This window comes from Silurus aristotelis (assembly GCF_946808225.1).
Source record: "Silurus aristotelis genome assembly, chromosome: 5".
Classification (NCBI taxonomy): Eukaryota; Metazoa; Chordata; class Actinopteri; order Siluriformes; family Siluridae; genus Silurus; species Silurus aristotelis.
Genome location: NC_139578.1, coordinates 11,230,234 through 11,242,684, shown reverse-complemented (window position 1 = coordinate 11,242,684; position 12,451 = coordinate 11,230,234). Strand labels below are relative to the sequence as shown.

Genomic DNA, 12,451 nt, shown 5'->3' with positions numbered 1-12,451 from the left:
ATTCATTACATGTAGAAATTGAATGAGCATAAATGAGTAGATATACCAAAGTTTACCTAATAGAGTGAAATGTGAATGTCCAGTATATTACAGTGGTAAATATAAGCATTCTTACCACATTAGTGCTTTTTTATAAGTTGAGCTGATTTTGTTTTGTTGAAATTGGAATCGGTTCATATACAGTTTACAAACGCTTAATATAAAAGTTTCTTTCCTACCTTTTCTGCCCAGGTTTATTCTGTCTCATGCACTATAGTGTTTGTCACAGTATCAAATACACAACATGGTGGTGACTGTTTGGTTAACAATTGCATTAATTGTTTAATATAAATCTGTGATGCAAACACATGAACCGAGCACGTCTTTCAGACCCACCCTGAGCAAAGAAGCAAAGGGCTTTTGATTGAAAATCTCCAGTTATTATATATTCCAATAACATAATGCACAGCCCTGGGTGTCACAAAGCAGCCAACTCTTTAATATACAATGAGGCAGTTAATACTTAAAAGGAAAAGGCTAAGCCATAAAGCAGAAGCCTTTATGTGGGTATGTGACATTATGGCTACCTTATGTATACCTACAGTATACTTGTTTCTTATGGCTTGAAGGAACATCATTTCAGAATTTGTTAAAAGAATTATAAAAAAAAAATATGTGACAGAATTTTGTCGACTGTGCTAATGGTGACTCAAATTAAATCTTAGCTATTAAGTCAGCACGACGTATTGTGTGATTATTCTTTCTCTCCTTTTTTTTCCATTTTCTTATTGTTTGCCTTCAGGATTTGCTGGCACTCCTGGTTACTTGTCTCCTGAGGTGTTAAGGAAGGAACCCTATGGGAAGCCTGTTGATATGTGGGCTTGTGGTATGTATTTTATACATCTGGTGTATGCCTTCTGTCATATATACACTCCAATATTTTTATCTCCCTTTTTCTACACTCAGTGTGTACATGATAACAGTCAAAAATCAGCAGGCATTTATAGGCAGGCAAATGATACTAACTTAATCATAGACAATGTGACCTAAAGGTTACACTATCCAAAAGACAGTTGACTTTATATCCCTTATCTTTCTATGATTACACAAATACTGGAAGGTCACAGGCCCTGTGACTAACAAGGTGGCCTTTCACATGTAAGTTCTGTTATCAGTATTTCGTTCAGTCTTTGCCGGTCACCTGTTAAACATTAGACAGTGCAAACCTGCTCGGAATGTGCTATCTGCATTACAATTTTCCTGTCCAAAAGTAGTCTTTAGGATTAGAATACTAAAATAAATTTGTAGACATTTGGAATTGATTTAATAAACGTTATTTTTTCCTTCCAAAGCATTTGGACAGACATTGTGCTTTTCTTATCTTTTTATACTAGATATATAATGTATATATGTATTAGAACTGTAGCTATCAATTATTTTAATAATCAAGTTTTCTACCAATTATTCCAACAATTAATCCATTAATTGATTCAGAGGTCATTTTTCTTTATTAAAGAGCAATACTAAGTATTCAAGAGAAAATAAGACCGGTATCTTAAAATAAACAAGTAATTTGTTTGCTTTTTAGAAAAATTTACATTTTATTGCTGAAATTGCATACAAGAATATCTGTGAAAACTAAACCCAATGAGTGCATTAAATTGCGAGATTACATTAAAAAGCAAAAACAAACATATAAATAAAAAATCTATTTCAGAGCTGAGTTCTTTACAAGGATCAGAGGCTTAGTTTTCTGGCTATACAGAAGCTTTCTGGCACTACAGTGGGGGTGATGCTGCCCGATTGGCGAAAAAAACCTTGGAATTGTGAGTAAAAAGTCGGAAAAAAATTGCAAGAAATTAGGTTGCAATCGCGAGAAATTGCGGAAACGTTCTTACATGTGAAACATCCCCTCGCTGTTTTCTCTCCATTTTTTTTTTATTTATTTTTTTATGTATTACCTGTCCAGAGCGCTTCATAGTTTAGTGTGCCAATAATAATGGTCCGCAGGGAAACACAATGTCTGTGTGTAGTTAAAAGTATTAAAAAAAGATTTTTGTATTCGAGGTTCTCTGGTTATTTAAAGAATCGTTTCAGCCCTAGTATGTATGTATACATGTATATATTAGGGCTGTTAATAGATGAAAATATTTAATTGTGATCAATCGCATGATTGTCATGGGTTAACTCTAAATGTACAACAAAAAAAAAGGAAATCAGTAGAACAAATGTGATTAAAAAAAGAAATTCTTTATTAATTTTTTTATATAATATTAAGGATTAAGGCAGTGCTAGATTATTAATGGAGAGAATAGAAGAGCAAAAGGTACAGCTATAAGATCACAGCTTTCACAGTCTTGTATCTTGTGTCCTCAATCTTATTCGCGAAGGACTGGTGTGACTGCAGGCTTTCATTCCACCCGAGCAGTAATCTTGTCCCGCCTGATTCTATTTATTTAGTTAGTTGATTTACTGTCAGTCTTTAAATGACAGTTTGGCATGATACACATTATTCAAATACACATCATTCACCTTAATTCTCAAATTCTGTAATGCTGCTTTGAGACAATGTCCATTGTAAAAAAAAAACGCTTTAGCAATAAACTTGACTTGACTTGACACACGGTCCCTTTGGGGAAAAGATTAAAGAATTCCAACATATACACTGCCTTCCAGAGTTATAATATATATTAAATCAAAAAAGTTAAATTATTTAAGGAGATGCTTCAGATAAGATAAGTAAAAAAAATAAATAGGTATCACACGTCATTTGTTCCAACTTTTTTTTCAGGATCACAAAAGCCAAATCAGAAATGTAGGTTTATGAATAGCTGTAGGTATGTATACATTAATGTGTACATGTAGGAAGGTATATATTTGTTTATTTTCAAATATAGTGTAAAAGATTTAGTTCATGTTTAAAATTCATGTTGCAGTCAAACTTTTTCCAAGTTCCCCCCCTTGCCAGTCAAAGAGGTCCCAGGCTTTGTGTTCAGGTTCAGTTCATTTTATTTGTATCGCGCATATAACAATGGACATAGCCTTAAAGCAGCTTTACAGGGATAAAGCAGGTATCAAGTTGTATATAAGAATGTATAAGTGTAGTGCTTATAGCTATATAGTTTTGATGACTCTTGATAGGAATTCAGTTATTGCATGTTATGAGATGTTCCCAGATAGGACTTTTGTTTTTCTTGCAGGTTTTATTACTTTTATTTTAAAAGAAGGATTTTTTGGGGTCTGTTCTAACCAGTAATAAGCTATATAGAGTACCGGACAAGTTTGCATGTGTTATCATCAGCATAGTTAAATTGGTTTAAGGGCCTTGCTCAAGGGCTCTGCAGTATGAGCTTGGTGTGGGTGGGATTTGAACTCATGACCTTTCAAATCAAAGTCCAACAGCTTAACCACCGAGTTCCACTTCCCTTTACGTTGTCACACTGTCAAACTCAACATTTCTACAAAGACCACGCACCTGTATAGCTATTAAATGATTTGCCTATCTGCTTTAATAACCATATCAGAGAGTATCCTTCTTAACATCTTAGAAGAACGGCCTAAAGTGCACTTTGATTTTCTCAATCTTAACGTATTAGTTCTATTCCACTAGCTTTAAAGTAATATGTCCAGGTGATGCCTAAACAATAAGGATGTAGAATAAAAGGAATAGTGTGACCTAGCAGCTGCGTTTTGTTGGCTGTTTTATAGACTGGACGTGTGTGAAGGTCCTGATCAAGGAACTTCACCAGTTACAAATCTTGTATTTGAATCTACATGAGCACAAATCTCCATAACCTTATTCCAAAATCTAATGGAACATCTTTTCCAGAAGAGTGAAGGTTATTCTAACAGCAAATAGAGACTACATGTGGAATGGGATGTACAAAAAGCACATACCAATATCATGGTTAGGTGTCAACAAAGCAGTCTACAATGTATATTAAATGGTTCTGTATATTGGCTAACTGAAAAAAATAAAAAAGAGTCAGCATGTGTTTGTGATTCTGTGATTCAGGTGTGATTCTATACATCTTGCTGGTGGGTTATCCTCCATTCTGGGATGAGGATCAACACAGACTTTATCAGCAGATCAAGGCTGGTGCCTATGATGTGAGTTGTCACACACAAACATACGTGCGCCATATGTTCAGCAATAAAATACGTTTGGCAATTTCTAAACGTTTAGATAAACTGATACAGAGACGGGTGAGATCGGGAGCAAACACTATTTTTCCAGCTCGACTGTTGTAAACTGTATTTCAAGATTAAACATTTTTCCCCAAACCTCTTCACTTTTCATTTCCTGTAAAAGGTTCCTCTTTCATTCTGCAACTGTTGGTTTTGCTTTCCTAATTAAATTTAAAGTGCTTTTTGTTGCTGAATTTCTTTTAAACAGTCTCTGTTTGTGGTTTGCCACTTTCATATCTGTTGCGTCTGAAGACTCCTGTTTTTAGTGTATAGGCTCTGTACAGTGTATACACAGTATTAAGTTTGGGACATTATTAGGGATTGGCACTCTGTACGTGGACCTTTAGTACATGTACTTGAAAAAGAATGTGTAATGTTACAGAAATACACTATATGGACAAAAGTATTGGGAGACCTGACTTTCCCAGCCATATGTGGTTCTTTACCAAACTATTATCGCAAAGCTGAAGGCACACAATTGTATAAAATGTCTTTGGATGCAGTAGAATCATTTTTTTACTTCACTTCAACTAGGAGACCCAAACCTGTTTTAGCATGACTATGCCCCTGTGCACAAAGCAAACTCCATGATGATGTGCTTTGCATGGCTCGGAGTGGAAGATCTCCTTCTATAGAACTCTGACCTCAACCCTATTGAACACCTTTGGGATGAATTGGAACGCTGACTGCACCCCAGGCCTCCTCACCTCCCCTACATCAATACCTGATTACTAACACCCTTGTGATACACCAATTTTCACAAGTTTACTCCAAAATCTAGTTTAACACCTTCCCAGAAGAGTGAAGGGAATTTTAAGAGCAAATTGGGACTTAATGTGGAATGCGATGATCAAAACACACATACCATACTTATAACCAGGTGTCTGCAAACTTTTGCCAATATAGTGTATACCTGATTCTATTTTCCAGACTATAAGTCCAGACCAAATTCAAGATACAAGTTTAACCCTAACCCAATAGAAAAAAGTATTGTGATAGGGTCAGTCTTGCATTGATGTATCCCTTGACATTTGTTAGTATAAATCTGGTCACTTGTCACAATTAGCATTGCTTTATACTCTTGTAGAGTCACATTATGCATAACCTGCTATGAGCTACCCATGTGTATGCTAACCATTACTAACCATATGCACACAGTCTTGGACCTCCAGCTTATTCATGTATATTTTCTTTTACTGGTTTCCAGCCAGTAACCCAATATCAGCAGCTGGGTGCATTAGCAAGCAGTGTTACATTCACATTAATTATCCATGTAAAAATCTTACACATTTCCTGTGGATAGACTACACATTTCATTAAACTTTACATACTTGTCCATGAGGAACATATAATAGGTTTTGTCTTTTATGTGCAGTTTCCTTCTCCTGAGTGGGACACGGTGACCCCAGAGGCCAAAGATCTGATTAATAAGATGCTGACCATCAACCCTGCCAAACGCATTACTGCCGCAGAGGCCCTCAAACACCCATGGATCTGCGTATGTATTGTTTTTTTTTCTTCGTTTTGGACTACGACGCATACCATACTCACACATACAAAAGCTCAATCTTTCAACTAAATCTGAAGGAACAAATTATCCTTTCAGCCCTGCTTATAATTATTACTAATTCCCTTTCTCCTCCTACACCTTGTTCTGATTTACTTTAATAGTGTGTTATCTGTCCAATTGTACAGCCTTTTGTGTATCCTACTTACAGTGTACCGGCACTTTATCTTTACCGATGTACACATACCTTTGCATTAGACAGTAATCTATTATTACATCTGCCTACATGTACTATGTATAAACATATCCAGCGAGGTACTATCTATATATAGAAATGTTTTTTAACTAATTCCTCTGTTTCTATAGCAACGCTCTACAGTGGCCTCCATGATGCACAGACAGGAGACCGTGGAATGCCTGAAGAAGTTCAACGCTAGGAGAAAGCTAAAGGTGATGCACACACAGACAGTTGGCCAGAGGCTTACATTGTGTTTGGTCTGTTTTGGTTAATGCACTTTTTGCCCAGATGTAACAAATGCTAGGAAAAGAATTAATCATCCAAAAATTGGTGGACTCTGTCCACTCTTCTTTGACTTAATCATTGCCTCTTAGACTAATGTTTTACATAATAATGACCTAAAGCAATCTTTCACACTTTTTTGCTGTTTATTCACTCTTACAGGGCGCAATCCTGACCACCATGCTTGCCACAAAGACCTTCTCAAGTAAGTTTTATAAGATTTTTTATAAGTTGTTTTGTGAAAGGTTTTCATGAAAGCTGATTTTAAAAGCCAGAACTAACAACCAATTAAGGAACCTTTAAGAAACCCTTTTTAAAACATTACGCTGTCTAACCACTGTGGGAATTACTGTTACTGTATTGTATACTTTACTATCGTTACGATACTGTTACTGTTTTCCGCAACAGAAGTGAGTATTATTGTAGTAGCACTGATTTGGCAAAATCATTAAAAAAAAAAATAAATTAAAAGGAACTGAAGTCTTGAGCTCAGTAAAAAATTCAGTGTAGAGGTAATGAAATTCCCCAAAAGATAAACCATAAAATTGCATTTAATAGACTATTAAAGTGAGTTTCAGAAGTGACAGCGCCCTGAGACAGCAAAACTATTCTGTGAAAGAGTTCTTAAAAATTTGTTTGGAATGAGTGTTTACCAGAGATGAATGATTTACTGTGAAGCTCTCTTTTGTCAAGTGCTTGTCATAATAGGGGTCGAAGTATTGTGAATTTGCTTCAGAAATCTCTATATTTTATTTTCCTCTTTAGAGATCAGTAGATGCAAAATTTTTAAGACTCGTTACATATATATATATATATATATATATATATATATATATATATATATATATATATATATTATTATTTATTGTTTTGGTTAAAAAAAATTGTAGGAGAGCGAATGTTTCAGGGTAAGGAAGAACAGTGGGGCGGCTCCCAGTTCCAATAGAACCAGGCTTCTTTATTGAAGTTTTTACACTTTCAACAACACACACACACACACACACTAACTGCATAAGAGAACACTGATTATATACATTCCCAGCAGATGTGTGATTCTTACCGCTTGCTTCCCTCAGCCCCTCCGCCTTTTACAAACCGGTGCTTGGCCACGCCCCCGCTGCCACAAACTCTAATCAGACAAGATAAAAAACCATGATATACACAGACCTGTGGCATCATGATGATGAGTGACTTCTGTGTTTAAACATAGGTTTTGCCCCTGATTTGGTCCTGCCAATTTTTTTACTTACTAGCTTATAGTTCTTCTTTATCACATGACACTGGATGTCTCAAATGCATGTTTCCTCTGAGACACCCAAAGACAAACGGTGTCATATTGAACTGCTGCTTATGCTCCGTCTTACAGGTGTCCATTATTGGTTAATGTTAGTTGTAAGAGTATATTATTGCTCTAACCCTAATGGCATGGTTGTGGCATCATCCGGATTCAAACTCGCAATCTCCAGACAATAGGAGTAACTTTCACTCTGGATCAAAGCATAAAGTTATGCTACATTAGGTCCATGAAAGATATTATTTTGTCTGTTATGTTGCTTAGCAACCATAGCTTATTAACAGTAAATTTAATTCTTTATTTAAACCCTGGATTCTATCTTTTTTTTGTCACTGTTTTATAAAAGACTTTTCACATCAAGCATAGAAATGCTCTTACCTGTGATAAAATCATATAAAAAGCGCATGCCCTCGGGTGATTTAATACTTCGATAAATTGTTGTGCTGTGAGATTGTGCGCGTGTGTGTGGGCCTTACACGCATCTCAGATTTTCACAGATAATTACACAGTAGTTTGAATAATTATAGATGCATTACATAAATTGCATTGTCAATCAAAAGCAAATTTTCTCCTTTTATAAGCACATTTTTTAGTCAACACCTCTACACCTCTCTCTCTCTCTCTCTCTCTATAGAGTGAGAGAGAGAGAGAGAGAGAGAGAGAGGTGTAGAGGTGTTGAATAAAAAAAAAAATATATATATATATATATATATATATATATATATATATATATATATATATATATATATATATATATATATATATATATCCTGATTTCTTATTTTTTTGCATGTTTGTTTCCATCTTTAATATTTAATATAACACAAGTGAACACAACATGCAGTTTTTAAATGAAGGTTTTTATTATTCAGGGAAAACAAAATCCAAAACTACATGGCCCTGAGTGGAAAAAGTGTTTGCCCCCTGTTAAAACTGTTGTTTATCACACCTGAGTTGAATTTTTCTAGCCACACCCAGGCCTGATTACTGCCACACCTGTTCACAATCAAGAAATGTCTTAAATAGGACCTGCCTGATAAAGTGAAGTAGACCAAAAGATCCTCAAAAGCTAGACATCATGCTGAGATCTAAAGAAATTCAAAAACAAATGAGAAAGAAAAGTAAGTGAGATTTATTGTATAGTTTGGAAATTTCTAAAGCTTTGGGACTCCAGTGAATCACAGTGAGAGCCATTATTCACAAATGGCAAAAACATGGAACACTGGAGAACTTTCCCAGGAGTGCCCGCCGACCAAAATTACCCCAAGAACACAGCGATGACTCATCCAAGAGGTCACAAAAGACCCCACAACAACATCCAAAGAACTGCAGGCCTCACTTGCCTCAGTAAAGGTCAGTGTTCACGGCTCCACCATAAGAAAGAGACCGGGCAAAAATGGTCTGCATGGCAGAGCTCCAAGACAAAAACCGCTGCTGAGCAAAAAGAACATAAAGGCTCTTCTCAGTTTTGCCAGAAAACATCTTGATGATCCCCAAGAATTTTGGGAAAATACTCTGTGGACTGACAAGACAAAAGTTGAACTTTTTGGAAGGTGTGTGTCCCATTACATTCGGCATAAAAGTAACACCGCATTTCAGAAAAAGAACATCAAACCAACAGTAAAATATGGTGGTGGTGGTGTGATAGTCTGGGCGGTTCTGCTGCTTCAGGACCTGGAAGACTTGCTGTAATAAATGGGACCATGTATTCTGCTGTTTACCAAAAGATCCTGAAGGAGAATGTCTGGCCATCTGTTCGTGACCTCAAGCTGAAACGTACTTGGGTTCTGTAGCAGGAAAATGACCCAAAACACTCTGAATGGCTGAAGAAAAACAAAATAAAGACTTTGGAGTGACCTAGTCAAAAATCCTGACCTGAATCCTATTGAGATGCTGTGGCGGTTCATGCTCGAAAACCCTCCAATGTGGCTGAATTAAAACAATTCTGCATAGATGATTGGACCAAAATTCCTCCACAGCGCTGTAACAGACTCATTGCAAGTTATCACAAATGCTTGATTGCAGTTGTTGCTGCTAAGGGTGTCCAAACCAGTTATTAGGTTTAGGGGGCAAACACTTTTTCACACAGGGCCACGTTCACACAGGGCCACATTTGGATTTTGTTTTCCCTCAATATTAAAAACCTTCATTTAAAAACTGCATGTCGTGTTTACTTGTGTTATCTTTTACTAATATTTTAATTATTTTGATGATCTGAAACATTAAAGTGTGAAACATGCAAAAAAAAAAAAAGAAATACTTTTTCACACCACTGTGTGTGTGTGTGTGTGTGTGTGTGTGTGTGTGTGTGTGTGTGTGTGTGTGTGTGTGTGTGTGTGTGTGTGTGTGTGTGTGTGTGTATATATGTATGTATGTGTATATATATATATATATATACAGAGAGGAAAATGAGTATTTGAACACCCTGCTATTTTGCAAGTTCTCCCACTTAGAAATCATGGAGGGGTCTGAAATTGTCATCGTAGGTGCATGTTCACTTTGAGAGACAGAAAAAAATCCAGAAATCACAATGTATGATTTTTAAACTATTTATTTGTATGATACAGCTGCAAATAAGTATTTGAACACCTGAGAAAGTCAATGTTAATATTTGGTACAGTAGCCTTTGTTTGCAATTACAGAGGTCAAATGTTTCCTGTAGATTTTCACCAGGTTTGCACACACTGCAGGAGGGATTTTGGCCCACTCCTCCACACAGATCTTCTCTAGATCAGTCAGGTTTCTGGCCTGTCGCTGAGAAACACGGAGTTTGAGCTCCCTCCAAAGATTCTCTATTGGGTTTAGGTCTGGAGACTGGCTAGGCCACGCCAGAACCTTAATATGCTTCTTACAGAGCCACTCCTTGGTTATCCTGGCTGTGTGCTTCGGGTCATTGTCATGTTGGAAGACCCAGCCTCGACCCATCTTCAATGCTCTAACTGAGGGAAGGAGGTTGTTCCCCAAAATCTCGCAATACATGGCCCCGGTCACTCTCTCCTTAATAAAGTGCAGTCACCCTGTCCCATGTGCAGAAAAACACCCCCAAAGCATGATGCTACCACCCCCATGCTTCACAGTAGGGATGGTGTTCTTGGGATGGTACTCATCATTCTTCTTCCTCCAAACACGTTTAGTGGAATTATGACCCAAAAGTTCTATTTTGGTCTCATCTGACCACATGACTTTCTCCCATGACTCCTCTGGATCATCCAAATGGTCATTGGCAAACTTAAGACGTGCCTGGACATGTGCTGGTTTAAGCAGGGGAACCTCCCGTGCCATGCATGATTTCAAACCATGACGTCTTAGTGTATTACCAACAGTAACCTTGGAAACGGTGGTCCCAGCTCTTTTCAGGTCATTGACGAGCTCCTCCTGTGTAGTTCTGGGCAGATTTCTGGCCTTCCTTAGGATCATTGAGACCCCACGAGGTGAATTCTTGCATGGAGCCCCAGTCTGAGGGAGATTGACAGTCATGTTTAGCTTCTTCCATTTTCTAATGATTGCTCCAACAGTGGACCTTTTTTCACCAAGCTGCTTGGCAATTTCCCCGTAGCCCTTTCCAGCCTTGTGGAGGTGTACAATTTTGTCTCTAGTCTCTTTGGACAGCTCTTTGGTCTTGGCCATGTTAGTAGTTGGATTCTTACTGATTGTATGGGGTGGACAGGTGTCTTTATGCAGCTAACGACCTCAAACAGGTGCATCTAATTTAGGATAATAAATGTAGTGGAGGTGGACATTTTAAAGGCAGACTAACAGGTCTTTGAGGGTCAGAATTCTAGCTGATACTAGAGTACAAGGCTACTGTACCAAATATTAACATTGACTTTCTCAGGTGTTCAAATACTTATTTGCAGCTGTATCATACAAATAAATAGTTTAAAAATCATATATTGTGATTTCTGGATTTTTTTTTTTTTAGATTATGTCTCTCACAGTGGACATGCACCTACAATGACAATTTCAGACCCCTCCATGATTTCTAAGTGGGAGAACTTGCAAAATAGCAGGGTGTTCAAATACTTATTTTCCTCACTGTATAAAACACATATAAAATGTGTGTGTGTCACTGAGATGTTGATAATTGTGCTTAATTTATGCAATTATACCTTTTTTTTCTCTCTCTCTTATTTAGAAGGGAATCCATACAAGAAGCCTGATAGTGTTAAGGTAGGTTGAGCACATTTTCCTTCCACCAGCCATTTAAAATTATATAAAGATGCACAAAAATAATGCATGGTGTTATACCTTGAGTTTTTTTTTCTTCTTAATTTTATCAAGCTTGTCTCTTAGAGACTACTTTCTTATCTTGCATTGCATTTCAGCACTTTGCAACAGATTTGCAACTGTTCAGGTCACATTTTATAGCTTCCGTCAATGTACAGTCGATCAAACACTTCCTCACTGTCATCCCTTCACATTTGTCCTTTTTTGCCCTATACCAGTCAGCTATTTAAACTTCCTTCATAATGGGAAATTTAGCTGTAACTCCTAGTGCAGTATTGTGATGTGTAGCAAAAGGTTGTACATCTGCTGTGTAAAAAAACAAACAAAAAAACAAGGCCAGGCATGTGCCATTTACTGAGAGTAGTTCATCATGAGTGTGGAGCATCTGAAAGCTTCCTTCCTCTAAGATTCCTATTTGATAGGTTGATAAAAGCACTTTAGATTGCTGTACCAGAAAAATGAGAACTTTATTTATTTATTTTTTTTCCCCCTATTCAATGATGTTTGGGAAAGGATGAGTTTATTTTTTAGTGCTGATTAGTGTGTACACGATAATCATTTCCTGATCACCAAATGAGCAGGTTTTTGTTTTGGTTTTGTGACTTAATGCAGAAAAGGAAGTCTCATGTTGCATTTGCAGCGCTGCAGATTTTGAGGTGAATGTGTAATGGCTTGGTTCTTCCTTATTAGGTTTTCCTAATAGAACAACAAAAGAAGTGTGCAGTAGTTTTTCAGG

General features: G+C 36.8%; 1 protein-coding gene and 1 long non-coding RNA gene across 15 annotated transcripts in view; both read left to right on the top strand.

The window, feature by feature from the left end:
• camk2d1 (calcium/calmodulin-dependent protein kinase (CaM kinase) II delta 1) overlaps window positions 1-12,451 on the top strand; it is an 80,593-nt gene that overhangs the window by 55,683 nt on the left and 12,459 nt on the right. For all 14 annotated transcript variants that reach the window (XM_083542190.1, XM_083542192.1, XM_083542201.1 and 11 more), the window contains exons 8-13: window positions 782-865; window positions 3,995-4,089; window positions 5,543-5,665; window positions 6,041-6,124; window positions 6,357-6,399; window positions 11,624-11,658. In XM_083542190.1, the coding sequence (XP_083398316.1) occupies window positions 782-865; window positions 3,995-4,089; window positions 5,543-5,665; window positions 6,041-6,124; window positions 6,357-6,399; window positions 11,624-11,658 (464 nt within the window). The remainder of the gene's footprint in view (window positions 1-781; window positions 866-3,994; window positions 4,090-5,542; window positions 5,666-6,040; window positions 6,125-6,356; window positions 6,400-11,623; window positions 11,659-12,451) is intronic.
• Window positions 8,329-9,509, top strand: LOC310726539. Its single transcript, XR_014533788.1, has 2 exons — window positions 8,329-9,043; window positions 9,094-9,509. It is a non-coding gene; the product is annotated as an uncharacterized lncRNA (long non-coding RNA).